Below are 18,472 nucleotides of genomic sequence, written 5' to 3'. Positions count from 1 at the left end.
CGCCGCGTCTCTGGATAACGTTTCGGGGTGGGGAAATTCAGAATCACCACTTCCGTCGCCACGGTTCTTGTCAGCACCGTACCAGAGCGTCAGAGCTCGAACGATAGCCATCAGGAGCACGGCAAACCAGATGGAGATGATAACAGCCGAGATGATGGCTTCAGTTCGAATACCAGATTCTACAGAGTCTGTGACACGCTGGACTACTTCGCTGATCTTGTCAGTGGTCTTATCGCCCGGGTTCATGAGAAAGCTGTCTGCATTTGAGTCGTTGTCTTTGGAGAGCTTTTCGAGGGTACGTAGGGAAAATGTGTCGTTGGCCAAGTTTGGGAAGTCCACCTTGGCATGTACAGACACCCAAGTCAGGGCCTTTTGGACCCCTTCGATTTTCAGGCCGATGAGGCAATGTAGGACGTCCTTGATTGGTTCGTAGAGGATCGTGCCACCAAAGGTTCGATTGAGGACGTTGCTGGTTTCGTCGACAAAGACGTTGAGGGTGTTGTTGACTGACCCTGTCGTTTGGTTAACCCAACCAAAGACCTTTTGGTTGATATCATCATTCGTATCGTCGATGACACGGTTGGTGCCGACTGCCCATTGTTCGGAGGCGTTGTTGAGAGCGAAAACGACCTTCTCAGTAAACTGGCCGACCTGTTCTGTGAGACTAGGGACCTCCTTTTTCACAGCTGCCAGGAGCATGGCTTGACAAGCACATGAGAACAGTCCAGCAACACCCAGGGAGAGTAGGAAAAGCGCTGGTGGAGATGTGACGTAGGCAACGACCCATCGCGCAAGCACCTGCCTACGGTGTCCACTGAACCAAGTTGCGGCTTTTAGGCCAGCCGTTGAGGCGAAAGGTCTTGAAACGATGTATACAACATCCATGGGGTCGTGAGCATCTCTTCGAACCAAGGAAGATCGCTCTTTCATACCACGCCAGGCTCGCATTTCACGGTACGCCATTGGGATACAGACCAATATCGCGCTGACAACTAACACGCCAATGAAGATTTTCTTAGCAGTGATTGTAAGCGACGCCAATTTGTTGAAGAAAGAATGGATGCCACCCTCCTCATTGCAAAATTGGAGTTGCTCCTTCGCTGGCACCGGGAATACAGATCGATCAAATTTGTAATCGTCGATTTCATCTCTGATGAGCTTTTTCACAAGTTCGAAGGGCATGCGGAGAGCATTGTTTGTAAAATTGTTGACATCCTCAAAGTTCGGGATTTTTTCTTTCAGCTTATTGAGATCGTCCGTCAAACCGTCCGGTAATGAGAGATTTTCTAGTTCCTTGATTGGACCATCAAGGTTGAGTTTGGGGAGTTTGGTGCCAAACATATTGATAACATCGCCAAAACCGTTAATTGCATGCTCGAAGACGCTGATGCCATCGCCAATGGCATTTCCGAGCTTGCCGGTGATATCATCAAGGAACTCAGTTGCCTTTTTCAGGACGTCAATGGCAGCATTCATCATTCCAGCCACAACCAGCGTGATAAGACAAAGGTATGTCTGGGTCATAACGTTGACGAAAAAAACGAATATCTCTTCAACACCGGTGACAGTAAGTTCGAGCATCGACATAAGCCCATTGATAGCCTTCTCCACCCCTGTCGCGGTCAACTCATTGACTCCCTGAGCCATATAATGAGGCATCGAGGCCATGGTGCTACCCACGGATTCTACACTTGAGCAAGCGGACAAAGCCTCTCTCTTTGCGGAGACCAGGTTTCCATCTAGAGAGCCGATGGCTACAAGTACTCGAGCGAGAATGAGCAGCAGTAGTATGGTCCATCGATTGAACCAAATTTGTGATAAACGAGATCGCAGTCCGAGATAAGGGGTGATAGCGCCTGGGGGCGGTGACGGCCGGTAGCCATTTTCGAATGTGTTAGGATCTTGCTCGCCGTACGCAGGTAGACCTGGGGTCCGTGACCGCGGAATGAATCGAGAGAATTTCATGGTAGACTGGTTTAAAAAGGAGTCAAGGATTGGATACGACCAGCGCTTGGTATATTAATTGAGAAGTAGGCCGTACTGAAGAGAAGCAGTTGGAGGTACTTTGCCGTTTAAGAGATATAAGATTTTAAGGGTATAGCAGAACGAAAATATTAAAATAAAAATTAAGAGAATCAGGATACCAATAATGGGGGGAATAGAAGGGTGATTGATACACAAGAAGTGAAAGGAGAATAGAACGCAATAGAACTATATCCAAAGATTGTTCCCGAAGTTGGTGTTTATTCAAGTCTATTGAATGGGCCAGCCAAAAATAAGAAAACAAAAGAAATCCATTGAGGGGAGAAAAACAGCAAAACCACAAAGACAATGAGAAGGAACAGAAAGGATTGTTAAAAATCTACTGTGAATGCCAGCACAAGGGGGTAGTCAACGAACAATATATTTCGGAAAACAGCCAAACGAGAACTGTTCTGCAGCACAGCGGCAGCACCGTTACATGCCGAAGATCAACGGAACTCCCCGTCGAGCCTCTGTCAAGGGGAAGAAAGCAAGCTCTGTGGTGACAAGCATTCTTTATTTAGCTGTAGGCAACCCGCAAGCAAATCAGCAGCCACCTTATCGTTTTGAAACACATTCCAAGTGTCTGAAGAATTGAGCACTCTCAAGCATGCGCGGACTGCCAGTGGCCAGTTCTGCAAAAATAACCAGGGACCTGTTGGCGCCCATCGAAGGACGGGCGCAAAAGACCCACCAGACAGGCCATAAGCTGGGGATCTGACCTTAGGGCTTCGGTATCCAGGTCATAGCCAGGCGCCAAAGCTGGTGCCCGATTGTATACCCTGAAACCCTCCCAGCGCGTACAGCAGCAACACAATAAGCCGTGGAGGACCTGGGATTTCCCATGGCATAGATCTGGCGTTTCAGGATAATTCTAGGTTCTGGAAGGATACCTGATCCTTTGTCAGTGGCCTGGCGAGTAACCGTTCAATGGCTATTCATATCCACCGATTGTGGATGTGTTGTTGTTGTTGTTGTTGTTTGCTGTTTTTTGAAACGTTTCAGGAAATTCACAGCGTCCAATGAATCAAATGCCAAGGGCGGTTACATAAACACGCGGCTCCGTCAAGAACTTGGTTCTAACTTAACTTAGTTAAACGCATCGGATGATGTCATCATATTTAACCCAGCAAACCATGGCCTACATAGTTACAGAGTCAATGTATAGTATGTGGCAATATAAAAGACATGAGATAATCTGTTCAATCCAATATGGCTAAAAAACTCACAAAGGAATGGGACCAAGGAAGAGAACCGGGGGAAGGTAAGTATCGACCAACAATATAACTACTTTGTTGTATTACATCGGTAATAATGATCAATCGTAAACAAACTGTCATTCCCCATCAACAGTACCACTGCACAACAAGACGAGATAGGGAATAAATGCCAAAAAAAGTGGGGGAATGAAAAAAAAACAAAAAAACAAAAAAACAAAATTCGAAGGATTAAATAACTCCAGTAGCCATAAGAACTTATATTATTAAATCCATATCCGCCAAGTTGAGATATCCGTTGAAAATCCGCATTTTCTTTGTGACACATAGGAAAGCAATGTGATAAGAGGAAACAGCAAAAGCAAAACTCAACAAAGTGGAATTGAAGGAAAAGTAGAGGAAAGGGACAGGAATGTTGACGTTCTAGAACATTAGAACTCGACAGCATGTTCCACGCCTGTTTCGCACATTCGTGGAGGCACTTCTGGTGCCTGATGCTCTAGGGGGTGGGATTAAGGGAATCAAAACGGAGGGTAAAAATGTTTGGACACAGTTTACCCACTTGTAACACCAGGAGCTTGGCTATAAGTTTATGGGACCCCAGGAGGGCCAGGAGGTTCAGACTGGCCGGGTGGAGCTTGTCCCGTCTGTTGCTGCTGTGCCTGCTGTTGCATGGCCGCATACCACCATGCAATATAGTTCTGGTAACCTCCCCATTGAGCATAGGGGTCCTCCTCCGCACCAGGCTGAGGGGGATGTTGCTGAGTGAGGGGCTGTGCGGCTGTTCTGTTCTGATCCTGGTAGTCCTGGTAGTACTGCTGGCCCTGGCGCTGCTGCGGTCTTGCATATCGGTCACCATACGAGTCATCTCGTCGCTGAGGTTGTTGAGAACGAGCTTTGTATTCCTGGGTTGGGAAAGTTAATACCACTGAATAAAATCATGCGATTCGGGATGGGTAAAATTTTCGCTACTCACTGCGCTGTCGATCTTCTCCATGATCATCCTCTTTGCCTCCTCGATCGCACCCCTGCTCCCAACCAAAGTTACTTCCCGATCAGCATCACGGCCTACCGGTGACTGAATGTTGATTCTACAACCAGTAACGGCCTGCATTTCTTTAATTGTATCTCCACCTGCATGTATTTATTAACACTGAACGGAAGCCCCTTAATTGAAGGAGGAATTGAGGTTGTAATTGTACCTTTTCCAATAATCATCCCAACCGCATCTGGTGGAATAAACATCATATCGTTGATTTTCTCCCCGCCAGGTCCACCTCCAGGCTGATCTCCTCCATATGCTGCGCGTGGTTCGCGCTGCGTTGGGTTCGCAAGCTGTCGAGTGTCACTCTCGACAATTTCGAGAATCAGATTTTTTGCTCTCTCCGTAGCATCAGGAGACCCTATCAGATTGACCGGTCGAAGCCCGTTGATGCTTTTATTCTCATTTACGATGTTCACATGACATCCGCTTCGCTCTTGGAGGTCTCTGATAGTCTCGCCTCCACGGCCAATAATAAGCCCGACCGTCCGGTCAGGAACCATAATCCGCACGGCATCTTCATCGTCCTGGGCAGACTGACTGGTAGCTTTGGGTGGCATATGGCCCGGGCGGTCTGTCCGAGTGCCTGATCGGGACGCGCTGCTCTCGCTGATAATGCGCGTAATTTCCGCTTTCACATCTCCTCTCGCAACCCTGCTTCCTGTAATCTTGCAAAGTCTCACTGAACTGCTGGGATCGGCATTATCCAGAAACTGTATCCTCGTTCCAGTATCTGATTCAATTCGTCGCAAACTCTCCCCTTGGCGACCGATGATCAAGCCAACCAAACTAGACTCAACGCTTATGGTTTCAACATTATCGTCCATACTGCCCGGTCTACGACCTTGGGGAGGAGGCCGGTCATCCGTCCCCCAGTACTGTCTCGGTGATGATTGGGGAGAGTATGGTTCCTGTGCCCGCCCAGCTGGACGAGGCGAGAAAGAACGATCCCGCGTATAACCACGCTCATTCGGACCAGCGCGTCTATCAGTACGACGCTCATCGCGATATGGGTTATAATTATCACGGAAAATATCGCGTGTAATTCGTGAAGGACTTCTTTGTGGAGATTGCGAACGATGGTACGATCGTGGGTCTCGTCTTGAATCTATTCCCCGAGGAGACCCTGAGAGGGTCCCCTGATCAGCAAATGTGCAAAACGGCTCCACAAGAACAGGGGAAATGCTAATTATAAAACCAAAGAATATGTATATACGCAATACCATACCTCTATTCTGATCGTGTAATATACCTTTCTCTGCAGCAATTCCTCGCGCCTTGGCAATTGCGTCCGCAATACTCACTGAGCCGGTATTGACAGGCTTGATACCGCTGATATCTAAACTCCCGGTACTGTCGGGAGGAGGCAAAGAGTAATTGGCGATATTTGCAGATGCCGCTGAGGGATGGTAACTTCCGGAGAATGCATTTAGAGGCATGTGCCCTTGTTGAGGCGAGGATGTATGTCCAGCGACGCTCGTAGATTGGTGGGCAGCTGGCACCAGCGGTAAGAAAAGGGTAAGCAAACAGACGAGAATGGGACTGTCACTCCGACGAGGACGGTGCTAGAAATACCTAAGGCTGCCAGAATCTGGGAAATATTATGTTGGTCACCCATGATCTCATGCGTTGATGCAGGGGTGGACGGCGATGAAAAGGAAATACTTCGCAGGTAAGAAGGAGGATCGATTTGGCCCACCAAGTCGCGCATGGAAATAACCAAATCGATATTCGGGACCAGTAGCTCTTCGGTTGATTTCAGTGTAACTGGCCTGTCGTCCGTCGCCTTCATGCTTTTTTCTCCCTCTGAAGTTCTCGAGGATACCAAACTCAAAGGAGCTTAGCGGCCAGCGCGAGCTCCGCTTTTGTTCGTTTTTTGAGGCGTTTTCAAGTAATTCCAGCCAGAGCTCCAAAGGGAAGAAAAACTAACTACAGGGGCCGGGATTTTTGAGTAGAAAATTAAATAATTACACGCAATGTGGTTAGATATGCCCATGAAATTCTATGAAGGGTGACATAGCTCAGAAAAAAACATTCTATAACCTAAAAAAAATCTTTTAGCAACTCGGTAAATACGCAAACCGATGTAGATTAAGTTTTCAAAAAATTAAGGTTTTTATTTAGCCTTCCGATCCCGAAAGTATTTGCATCCGAAAATTATGAACGGACGATGTACTTCTTAAGCCCACGCAAGCGCTCTTTTGCAGTCTCCAGAACGTCATCATTTTTGCACACGGCAAATCGCAGATAATCCTCAGCGATATGGGCATTCGCGTCCGTATAGAACTCTGTCGGCGGGATAGCGGCAACACCGACCTCTTGAATAAGGAACCAGGACAGTTTAAAATCGCGGGGACGGTTTGCAACATGTGGAGGAAAAAGGTAATCTTCCGGAAACTTGACGGTAGCCATGTTTGCAAGGACAAAATATCCCCCCTCTGGATCAGAATACTTTTCGGGGGGAGTATTAGCACCAGGAGAGCTGAAGGTTTTGTATAGCGAGGTGTACCACAACGGAGGAATTCGGAACTCACAGGAATACCGAGCTCATCAAACACTTCGCAGAACTTGTCCATTTTTGCTCTCATTTCTGCTCTGCTCTGGTCCCAGAATCCAACTTCGTCTGCTTTCTCGAAACCAACTGCTGCAGCTGCTTGCAACGGTGCGACGCTGCTGTAACAAATTCTAGTATGTGCTGCTGCAACATACTTTATAAGATGCTCGGGGCCAATAAGGTAACCAACTCTCCAGCCGGTTGCGTAGAAATTCTTTCCCGCTGACCCGACCGTCAGCGTGAGCGCGGCAACCTCGGGAGACAAGGTAGCTATGCGCGTAAATGGGACGTAGTAAAGACGATCATAAACCTCATCAGAGAGTATTATAATGTTGTGCTTAACACAAAGCGCAGCTACTTTTTCAAGCTCCACCCGCGAAAAGACTTTACCGATTGGGTTATGGCTGTACATAATATTAACAACGGTCGTCAAAGAAGAGCCACTGAAATAAATTAACATACGGTGTGTTAAGAACCTAGTTAAAAGAGTCAGGTACGAAACGGATAGAAACGGACAATATCTGGAGATGCAAGGGTCAATATCGTAAACATACAATCATTCTCGTTTTGGAGTTGATGGTTCTCTCAAGCTCGTCGAAATCTATTGTCCATTCCGCAGCCGAAGAAGTCCTCGACGCACCATCTTTGGGGGGATGTAAAGGAACAAATCTTATTGTTCCTCCCGGCATCTCAATATTGCTTATATATCTATCGAAGAGTTAGTTATCGAGAGTGGCAGAGGGAGGGGGAGACGCACTGATCGAAGAACGGCTCAAAAATAATGACTTCATCTCCTTCTTCAATAAATCCCATGAAGGCACTCAACATGCCTACAAAGCCACTTATTAGCTTTCTTTTCCTCTTCCATTATCAGACAGGAATTTGTGGGATCTAACCCTCATTGGCACCTGTAGTGATTGCCACTTCTGTATCAGGGTTGAGTTCTCGACCAAAAAATGGCGAGTACGCGGCAGCAATAGCTTTCCTGAGCCGGGGAGAACCCTGTTTGCCGACTAATTTAGACAATTAAACCACATAAAATTCAGGGCTAGTGAATGGAGTAAAAACCTTTGTGGGCGCATATTGGTTGCACTCGACCCTATCTAGGGCATCCTTTGCTGCATCGATGACAAACTTGGGGGGATTATAACCACTAGAACGTGGGTTTTTGGAGCCTCCATAAGTGTCCAATTCAAATTACAAAAATTCCCAGTGCACCCGCATGCATACGTACAAAAACCCTTGGCCCATATTTACAATGGGTTGAACTGGTGACGCAGCCGCAGCTTCATTGACAATGGACCTGAAATTGCGTGTAAGTAAAATTGATAAATACCAAACAGACAATCCGCGGATCAGCTTAATAATACCAGACATCTTGTCTCTGCCCCGCAACACGCTTTGCTGGACGAAAAGGGTCTCGTCGTGGTTCGCTTGACGACATCCCTCTCATCGCTGTCCTAGCAATTGCAGGGAACTGCGAACGACTTATGCTTGGGAGTGAATGTAAGGTGCGGTATGTGTATGCAGAGAGCATTGCGCGCCAGTGCGTAACACCTTCAGGCTCCTACAAGAACAGGCGGCTACTGGACATAGTAATTCATAAAGTATCATGAACCACGGGAGGATTGAGTCCAATTACCAGTTCACGCCTTTTTAGACAGAAGCTCGCAACTTGGCGGGAAAGATCGGATTTAAAATATTCCTGAGGTTTAGTCATCCATCCTTCACGTCAACGTTCTTATATCGCGAGCTTTCGATGAAGGGCTTTGAAAGTCACAACCATCTGGTCTAACTGCCAATTAGCCCAGCAGGACCGCGAGGAAATACCAATTATGGTCATATGTCCAATTTGCGACAAGTCGGTGAAACAAAACAAGATCAACGCCCACCTGGACTCTGGCTGCCAAAGCTTCGTGGACTTAGACTCAAGCCAAACCGATGGCACCTCCCAAGGGCCTCAGACGCCCATTCATGTATCATCATTTTTCCAGAACTCCGCTAGAAAGGCTGCTCCTCCTGAGACTGTATCGAAAATAGACAGCCCGGTAACATCTTCCATACCAACCCAAAGTCTCAAAGGGAAACGATCGTTCACGGACCATTGGGCCCCCGAACAAGCTCTGAACGGGCTCGGAAATGCTAAGCCGAATTTTTCGGAGGAGGACAGCAGCCTCGTGGTGAAGCGGAGCCGGACATCTAATGCCCTCGAAAATGCGGCTCCGTTGGCAGAGCGTATGCGCCCACGATCATTAGACGACGTCTACGGACAAGAGCTTGTCGGACCGTCAGGAGTACTTCGCGGGCTTATTGAACAGGACCGGGTACCAAGCATGATACTCTGGGGTGGTGCTGGAACAGGAAAGACGACTATTGCGCGCGTCATTGCAAAGATGGTCGGTAGTAGATTTGTGGAAATTAACAGCACCAACTCCGGAGTCGCGGAATGTAAAAAGCTATTTTCTGAGGCGAAAAATGAGCTAAGTTTGTCTGGGAGGAAAACAATCATTTTTTGTGATGAGATCCACCGATTTTCTAAATCACAGCAGGATGTGTTCCTCGGCCCCGTTGAGAGCGGCCAAATAACTTTGATTGGTGCTACCACTGAGAATCCTTCCTTCAAGGTCCAAAACGCTCTCTTGTCACGATGCCGGACGTTTACTCTCGCGAAGCTCACAGACGAGGATATCGTTTCGATACTTAATCGCGCACTGAAAGTTGAAGGCCCAAATTATTCTCCCTCGCCTCTAGTGGACGACGAGTTGATCAAGTATCTTGCTGCGTTCGCTGATGGGGATGCTCGGACATCCCTCAACTTATTAGAACTTGCAATGGACCTATCGCGACGTGAAGGAATGACTCGGGAGGATCTTAAAAAGTCATTAACCAGGACCCTCGTCTACGATCGCGCCGGTGACCAACATTATGACACTATATCCGCGTTTCATAAGTCCATTCGGGGCAACGACCCTGATGCCTCTCTCTATTATCTTGCACGGATGATTCAATCTGGCGAAGATCCACTGTACATCGCTCGACGCCTAATCGTGGTTGCATCCGAGGATATTGGACTAGCGGACAATTCAATGCTGTCACTTGCTACCTCTGCGTATATCGCCGTAGAAAAAATCGGCATGCCTGAAGCTCGTATCAATCTTGCTCATGCTACCGTTGCTTTGGCCTTATCTAAGAAAAGCACAAGAACATATCGAGGCCTTAGCAACGCGTTAGCAGTTTTAGAGGAACCCGGAATGGCTGGTCTGCCCATCCCCATACATTTACGCAATGCTCCGACAAGGTTAATGAAAGATATGGGTTATGGGAAGGAATACAAGTATAATCCGAACTATGTTGATGGAAAAGTCGCCCAGGTCTATCTTCCTGAAAAGCTACTTGGCAAAAAATTTTTAGAAGATCGCGATCTTGGGCTTCAGGTAGATGCAGACCTTTCTGATAGCGTTGAATACAGTGGCGGTTGAACTTCGAGAAACTCCGGATATTTTGTTTGCGAACTTTGTTTATGTCCTTAGGACTGACATTTCGCAGCCCGTATCCGGCCGGACATCTCTACGCAATTCCCCATACTCTTATTAATCTGCAATCTGATCTTGCCAGTTGTGGCTGAGGTAACCTCTTGCAGGGTTCTACGGCTGTCAAGTCCTCACTAGGACGCGGCCACTGGAACACAGTTCACATCTCCTACTCTACCCCATTTGTCTCCGCTCATTGACCAACAATCGCTGGGCGAGCCACAAACGTATTCATCAAGCTTGACTTGGGTGGGTTTGCGCGAGGGCAAACGTCTTACCCGCCTACGTTCGTCGCGTGTCAAAAGCCGCTGCAAGCAGCCATTCCTTCTCTCGGGAGATATATTCGCCGCATGTTAGGGTGTCTATTACGCTCTATTGTTCCGGCCATATTCATGTTTCAAATATTATTAACTCCTGATTCCTCAGTGCCTTGAGAACTGATAAACGTAGAGTGTTTGAGTTTTATTTTTACTTTGTTGATGTTATAAAAATGTTATATCATGGAGCGCAATATGAGCAGATTCAACGGTTTTCATCCTTCGCCCTACTCCCACGCCATTTTGTCCCCCAACTTCCCTCGTGCCCTGACACCCCGTATCATACACTCCTCCCATAGCGGAGTGAGTAAATCTGGGGCCATTGTACCTATTATATTATATTATATCTCTTTTAAACTTTGTTCCCAATAGTTTGGCGACCCGTGATCTATGTCCGCAAAAGTCCCAATCACGATGACCTACTACTGCCCAACGGTACCTAGATTGCGAGTTCGCATTCACATCCTCCTGAAGTGGACATATATAGGTCATATCATCCCCCATTGGTACAACGCAGCATCTTCTTGGATACACCCACTCGGGTAAAAATCGCGACATAACATGCCCAGGTGGCCGCCAGAAATACATCCGGGTACAATTGTAATGGTTCCTAACTACCGCTGCGGGTCTCCTGGTGAGATTCCACCTAACATTCATTCTAACTGGAAATACCATACTAACTATCAACTATAGGACACCAAACAGGCCCGAGTCTTCAATCTTCATCGCAGGATGTTCGTTTGTTCTTTGTAACCGTCAATCCCTCGACGAAAGCATCAATGGCTCTGTTACTTATCAAAGGCCCCGAGACAGGAAGAAGACAGACGACGCAAACACATGGTAAAAGAGGAAAGGGATAAAAATACTCTCTCACAACTTTTCACGTACCATGGATCATCCGACTACCGCAAAGGAGCGCTTTCTAACGAAGCCTCCTCGTGAGCCCTTCGTACCCTGGTTAAAGGATACCATGTTCTCCCTCCTTCAGCAAACCAGCTAAGCGAATTGTCCCTACTGTCGCACAGAGAGCTGCCAGTCATCATTCCGGTGATAAGGGTCATGATTCGCTTTCGTGTGTCCGAGTCGAACATACGGATAAATAATAGCTCAGACTTTGCACTAGAGCTCTTGGTCGATGTATATTTTAAATCAAACGAGTTTACTCGCGAACTTGAGGCTGGTATTTGTGGGTCCAACGACCCCTAGCATCTGGTTCTATAGCTTCGACCGTATCAATCCCCCCCTTTAAACCACCAAATGTGTACACGACCTCACTTGATTAAAGACAGCAAGATAAGTATGAAATACGCTGACCTTCGGTTGAGCTCATGCCCTTTGGTTACCTATCCATTCACCAGTCCCGGCTGTGCCCGCAGCCATGCCGACATTCGTCTAATAGATAGTACTAGTATGCATACCTACCCCATTTGCCGATCCATTTCCCACTTACTTCTAATGAGTTGTCTTTCTTTCTCTTCGACTAGTATATTGGTTTTATTATTTCCCACTTACAGACCCTGCGTCTCCGCCAGGTTCTACACTACATTGCCTCCATTTCCATTAATCGTACCACCCTTACCCATTTTCCATTCCATGCTGCACGGTTTAACGCTTGACCACAAAAGTTTGTGTACTATGGCAAATATCGGTAATTTGGTATATTCAGGTAGGAGCACGAGTACCTGGATGTCATTTCCTCGGTTTACTGAGTGGTGTTTCCTCATGTCTTAAATGCATAACATTCAAGTTCCTTTGCATACTCGTATCAATTGTGTTCAGGGAGCGGCCGAAAGAAGTCGCACAGAAAATAGATGGGCAGTATTCAGGACCGGAGGAAATGCCCTGATTTTAATGCATTACTTATACTTTATTTAATTATTACTTTACCAACTGGAAATAGATAGCACTCAAGCCTTCGTGATATCTCCGACGACGTCTTGATCGCCACGTCACGTGCACTCGCGTTTCCCCCGGCTTGCAGCTTGAGATGCGCAAAACCAAAAGTTCAAGTTATCTTCTAGAATTCCAAAACCACGTCAACAAACCTACATCAATCAATATATCTGCAGAAGTTCCCCAAACACTCCCATTTTTCATGGTGTCTGTTCAGTCTTCAACCACCTTAAATCCTCACCGCCATCTACCAAAGGAGTAAATACCAATTAGCTCTAGATGGCCTCGTCTTCCGCACATCCTTCGTTCCCGCCGCGCTCATCCTACGTTGGTGGGAAACTACCCGACAGATCTGCTCTGAACAATAACCACCTCGCATTTGGCGCTTCAGTTCTCTCACGACGGGATCGGGGAGACTTTGCAGGAGGGGATGGCGGGCTGGCGAAATCAGCGCCTGCCCCGCCAGCACATGCACAACAAAACCCGCACCAGCATCAACAACCCCATAACAACCCGCTCAACGACTTGACGGAAGAACAACGGGAAGAAATCAACGAAGCTGTAAGCAACGAAAACTCCTACAAACTATATATACATATAAATCTCCTTCTTGCCCGCGAAAAACCACCCATCTCCACTCCAACCCACTAACCAGCCACACAGTTCACCCTCTTCGACCTAGACCGCGACCGCCATCTAGATTACCATGAGCTCCGCGTCGCACTCCGCGCACTGGGCTTCACCCTCTCCAAACCTGACCTCATCTCTCTCTTAACAACCTACGGTGTCCCTCGCAATGCGCCACAATCATCGCAAGTACCGCCGTCGCAACAACAGCAGCGGGCGGCGGCGGCGGCGGGGCAGCGTGGAGCCAACCAGCCAGAACAGCCCCCGCATCCATCCAGCCTCCTCATGCCCCTTTCTGCTTTCCAGACACTCACTGCGCGCAAGATCCTGGAGCGTGACCCGCGCGAGGAGATTCTCAGAGCCTTCGAGCTGTTTGATGAAGGGGGAAAGGGGTTTATTGATCTGGAGGACTTGAGGCGCGTGGCGAGGGAGCTAGGGGAGACGGGCTTGGAGGAAGAGGAGCTGAGGGCTATGATTGAGGAGTTTGATTTGGAAGGAGTCGGAGGGGTGACGAGGGAGGGGTTTGTGGGGATTTGTTTGCAGTGAACATATTTGTTTTTCCTTTCTTTTGTTGGGTTCTTCGTTCATTCTACTCTTCGCCTTTTCTTTGCGTCTTGCTATGTATGTATGGTTTTGGATGAGGAGTTTATGTCTTGTCTTGTCTTGTCTTGGTCTTCTTTTTATTCAATTTTTATCGTATCTGTTTTGGCCTGTCCGCACCTAGCGTTTACTTACCTGCCCTTCCTCCCACGTCTTTCCTCTGATACGTTGGTTTGCTTGTGTGTTGTTTATATATCGCCCCGGCCCTACCTATCTCATACCGGAACCCCCCCCTTCTCTCTATGTTATAATTATACATCCATCGCAAAGCTTCTTCATCTCTATCGCAGTAAATAGGAGCCGGGCAGTATCTGGCGCATTGGCAGGTACTAATTATGGTTATGATTATACCACAGGCGTAGTTTAGAAAAATGGATACACATCCATTTGTTGGCGCCGGCAATACACGCGGCTGCGAATAAAAGAACTACTCGAATGAGGATCCAAGAAACAGGAGAATGTTAGAAAAGGATAGATAGATGGTTGAAGACGCACGAAGAGGCAAAGAAGAAGAAGAAGAAGAAGAAGAAGGCAAGGAAAGAGAAAACCGATTGGCACCCAATAAATACCAAAGAGCTAGAAGAGTACCGTGTTGGAAGTTTCAATTTTATTGTTTCACGCTATACCACTGTGAATTGTAGATTGGACACACAATATACCAGAGAAAATAAATGAATCAATGAATGAATGAACAGATGAATAGCAATCTACATTCCTTCCAAAACGACCCCGGAGACTGGCATGGGTATATGTATATATTGTTGGCATTGCCGCTATCAAGCCTGTGGGACTATATTCATGAGATAGCTGGTGCACTCCACAACTCCTCTCAACTACTAACATTGACAAAATCAACACATACATCTATATATATGACCACCTTAACGGCGCATTTCTCTTTCTCGAATCCAACCACGTCCATCCAAATGGGTACTTCCAAAACAAACAAACAAACAAACAAAAAGTATGAACGAACCGAACGCAGAACAACAGCAGAAATGAGCATCTTGAATAGAAAAAGATAATAAAAACAAAAACAAAGACGAAAAAGAAAAAACTATGGATTTTTCAAAATGCACGTGCTACGATGCTTGTTACATATATGTGATGTGAAAACGGGTATTCATATCATGCGCCCGTGGGAACATAAAACGGGTTCGTGGTGAAAAAAACAAAAAGAAAAAACAGACGGAAAAACGGTGTTGATGATATCCAAACCGGGTATGCATATATATATGAGTCGGGATCCCTTAAAGACAAAAAAAAGGATTAAAACAAAAATCTTACAACTGTCATGCATATCGAACTGACGGCATTCTTCCCCGGGCTGCTGCAGTACTTCCGTATGCTGGCGGAGGGAAGGGCGGGTCGATAGGACCCCCTGGGCCGTAGCCTTGCTGCGGTGGGTATGAAATGAAAGGGTCTGCCGGTCGTTGTCCTCTCCATCCCGAAAGCCCAGGTGGTGGCGGGGAAAAAACTGCTCCTTGCGTCATTGGGGCCATCGACTTGGGGGGTCGACGTGTTCGACATCGTTTTACTATACAGCTTAGGATTGAAAGGAGGAGCAGACCGCCAATACCGGCTGCAAGACCAATAACGAGGCTTCTATTGTTGTCGATCCAGGACTTGACTTCTTTTCCAAACGACGAGCCTTCGCAGACGCCCTAGCAAAGAAAGAACCTGGTTAGTACGTATGCAGAAGTGGAGGAGCGAGGTCCCAGATGATAGCACTTACGTTTTTACACCGCCCACCAGCAGTACAGGGGGTTCCATCAAGGAAGTTCTGGTTGAGTGACGAGCAGGTGTTAGGGGGGAGGGATGGTGACGAACACGTCAAGGTGCACGTCCGGTCATCGCAAGAGTACGTGTCGTTGCCGCCGAGCAGACTACCCATCAACGTTTGGCATTGGCGGTCTCTGCTCGTGCATTGTCCACTGGCACAGGCGAGACCGTTCCCACATGACTCTCCATCCGGTTTGTTTTTGTCCGGAGGGCAATTAGGGGACTTGCCAGTACACTTTTCCTCAGGATCACAAGGGCCAGTGCTAGCCCTGCAAACACTGTCGCTGGATTTATACTGGCAATTTTCGCAGCATTCCTCGTTTGAATCGTCGCAGACTGCATTATCTTTAAACTTGCATGTTTGGGCATCGCAGCAAGGGTTGCCTCTGCATGAAGCTTCTCCCCCGCAATCGCAGTCCTCGCCTTCCTCCACGATCCCGTTCCCACACTGGCTTCCGGTGATGGTCACCACGCCGCGGTTATTCACGAGACAGTCCGACCGCACGCTATTACGTCCCATGCCCGAACAAATGTTGCCGACGGTACAGGGTGAGAATTGCGTGATTCCGCGGCCGGAGGTGGGGTTCATGATGAATCTTCCATTTGCATTGCAAGAGCCTCTGGAGAAAGGACAGCACTGAGACGTAGCTGCTGCTTGCTGATTGCAAAGGCTGGCGTCACAATCATGGACAGCTCCAAAAGTGTGCCCAACTTCATGGCTTTAGTACAGAAAGTAGTTAGTGATACGCCCACGATTGTAACGCTAAATGAATGTGGGGGAGCACTCACGCAAATACTTGCCACTCGTTCGGAGTGCGAGCGACCACATTAGCACCTGTTACGGCTTGCGACGAGCTGTTATTCGGATTTGGATTACCACGGACGTCACGGTTGCACAACTGCCCGAGCCAAGCAAGCCCAACTTCGGCGCCAGTCCTACAGTTGCTCATGAGAGTCCAAAAGGCATTGTCGTCCTTTTGCTTCCCACGCCATGCCGAGAACAAGTTGAGTCGTTGACCAAGAGTAAGGGCATCCCCAGCCCCACCGCAGCCGACATTCCATGGAGCTGAAGCTACAGGCGATGCAGGACAGGCTGCAGGGGAAACGATCAAATTTCGCAGGCCAAGTGAGACGTTAAAGGTTTCTTCGTAAACCTGGGACGCACTGTTGACGACACTTATGACATTTTCTCTGGTGAGCTGCGGCTGTGAATCGAAGGTCTGAGCGTAACTGCAGTCAGTTGCCACCCCGATTAAAGCGACTTTCCTCCTGGATGGGCAGCCCGCAGTGCTTCCGATGGTCGTGGCCAAATTCACCCCGCCAGCATTCCCACCTCCTGGCATGTCCAATTGTCGTCGGCTCAAGCCGAAGACGGATTCCAACGACATGGAACCCCAACGAGTAGTGTCCCGCTCTGCCGTTCGGCGAAAGACGGGATGGTCGGGATCCGAGTTAAAACAGCAGATTATCAGCTCCGCAAGAATGGGTCTCTGGAGAGGACCGTTTAGTCACATCATCATCTTCGATCAACTCCATATCAGAATCCCGAAAAACTATCATGTACTCCCCGGTGGTGTCCTCCACATCCTTGTCGAGTTCATGCTTTGACTTGGCATAACTTGATCTTAGCAGAACGTGATGGTGGTCATGGTTTACGGTAAAGGTTCCTTCGAAAAGAGGGTTGAGCCAATCTTTCTTGACAACCACACGGGCCCAACCGGCCCGTTCCCAGTTTCCTTCAGCAACTTGAATCCAGGACCAACCCTTGAATACCTTGTGATCTTGTCGCTTTATGAATTCTGATTTCTGGATATTTCCAGCCTGGTCCAGGAAGTGCACCTGGGCATCGTCGGGAAGGATATCATGATTAGGCTCTAAGCTAAGTTTTAGCCGCTGCCGTCTCTTATGGAGTTCGAACGTAATATCGAAATGTGACAGTGCATTTACTCGATGGGATGGAGTATGGATAGTAGGTTGTTCGACGAGGGAAAGATAGCCGATGTTACTCCGTCTTTCGGAATGTGCTGGCCAGGGGATGTATCGTCAGCATCGTAACTTTATTCCCAAAACACAAAATCCTGCGGGAACAAAGGGGACTTACCATCAACGTTAGAAGTAAAAATTGAGAGAGCACTGGTTATCAATGGAACCAAGCCACGGAAAAATCGCATAGCGAGAGAAGTTGGGCGCTACGACTCAAGGGCCGTGCGGAGAGATGGTCAGAAAGCCGCTCTCTCAGCAACCCTGGATCGAGGACAAAACCCAGAAAAAAGAAAGAAAAAAGTATACGAAATAACCAAAAAAATATGACAGTCGACAAAAACAACAGATATGAAAACCCTGAAAACGTGGAATGAAACTGATGCTGATGTGTGATGGATCGTTGTTCCAAGCGGCTGAAAAAGTTCGATGTCAAAGGGAGATGGGATGGGATGATAAGCGGCTCAAGAGCCAACAACAGGCGCAGCACAGTAGGGCGGGGCAACCACAAAAGGAAGTGTAACTAACGCTTACTGCGTAGGCTGCTGGAGGAGGTGAGTGAGGCGAAACCCAGACAGTCAGCATCCGGGAGGCACCCAGCAACTGCGTATGGATTAATTTATCTTCAATTATCAATTTATTATTATTCGACCTGATCCCCCCGACAAAAAGGAAAAGGGAATAATAAAACTACCAGCCAACCTGCGCCAGGTTAGGAGTGTGATTCTGCCCCAAACCAGGTGTCGCAACTCCTTGCAGAACCGAACTGAGCAAAGTAGTTATTGGTCGAATTGGGACTAGAGTGATGATGGAAACGGCAGCCCAGAATCAATTTGAGTGGCTTGTACAGGCTACGCTAGAGTTATTTAAGTCCTCCAAGCGTGGCGCAGTCAGGGAATCTCGGACAG

At 47.8% G+C, this 18,472-nt stretch overlaps 4 protein-coding genes across 4 annotated transcripts; 1 reads left to right on the top strand and 3 right to left on the bottom strand.

The window, feature by feature from the left end:
• Window positions 1-3,829: 3,829 nt before the first annotated feature.
• Window positions 3,830-6,073, bottom strand: HCBG_03459 (KH domain-containing protein; the record flags this gene model as incomplete). Its single annotated transcript, XM_045430508.1, has 4 exons — window positions 3,830-4,144; window positions 4,216-4,373; window positions 4,442-5,407; window positions 5,857-6,073. The coding sequence occupies 4 exons, from the start codon at window positions 6,071-6,073 to the stop codon at window positions 3,830-3,832; spliced, it is 1,656 nt and encodes a 551-aa protein (XP_045288651.1).
• A 157-nt stretch (window positions 6,074-6,230) lies between these two features.
• On the bottom strand, window positions 6,231-8,444 carry HCBG_03458 (aminotransferase class I and II; the record flags this gene model as incomplete). The annotated part of the gene is made up of 9 exons (XM_045430507.1): window positions 6,231-6,732; window positions 6,816-7,239; window positions 7,298-7,311; window positions 7,390-7,543; window positions 7,593-7,665; window positions 7,732-7,837; window positions 7,904-7,988; window positions 8,070-8,138; window positions 8,206-8,444. The coding sequence occupies 9 exons, from the start codon at window positions 8,370-8,372 to the stop codon at window positions 6,439-6,441; spliced, it is 1,386 nt and encodes a 461-aa protein (XP_045288650.1).
• Window positions 8,445-8,670: 226 nt separating this feature from the next.
• On the top strand, window positions 8,671-10,314 carry HCBG_03457 (DNA replication ATPase; the record flags this gene model as incomplete). The annotated part of the gene is made up of 1 exon (XM_045430506.1): window positions 8,671-10,314. The coding sequence occupies one exon, from the start codon at window positions 8,671-8,673 to the stop codon at window positions 10,312-10,314; it is 1,644 nt and encodes a 547-aa protein (XP_045288649.1).
• A 4,780-nt stretch (window positions 10,315-15,094) lies between these two features.
• On the bottom strand, window positions 15,095-17,755 carry HCBG_03456 (ADAM protease ADM-B; the record flags this gene model as incomplete). The annotated part of the gene is made up of 5 exons (XM_045430505.1): window positions 15,095-15,466; window positions 15,538-16,303; window positions 16,374-17,074; window positions 17,097-17,608; window positions 17,686-17,755. 5 exons carry the CDS (start codon window positions 17,753-17,755, stop codon window positions 15,095-15,097), a joined length of 2,421 nt encoding a protein of 806 aa, XP_045288648.1.
• Window positions 17,756-18,472: the final 717 nt, after the last annotated feature.

This window comes from Histoplasma capsulatum (genome assembly GCF_000150115.1).
Source record: "Histoplasma capsulatum G186AR genomic scaffold supercont2.4, whole genome shotgun sequence".
Lineage (NCBI taxonomy): Eukaryota > Fungi > Ascomycota > Eurotiomycetes > Onygenales > Ajellomycetaceae > Histoplasma > Histoplasma capsulatum.
The sequence above is the reverse complement of the archived record's forward strand: the minus strand, read 5'-3'. Positions and strand labels throughout refer to the sequence as shown.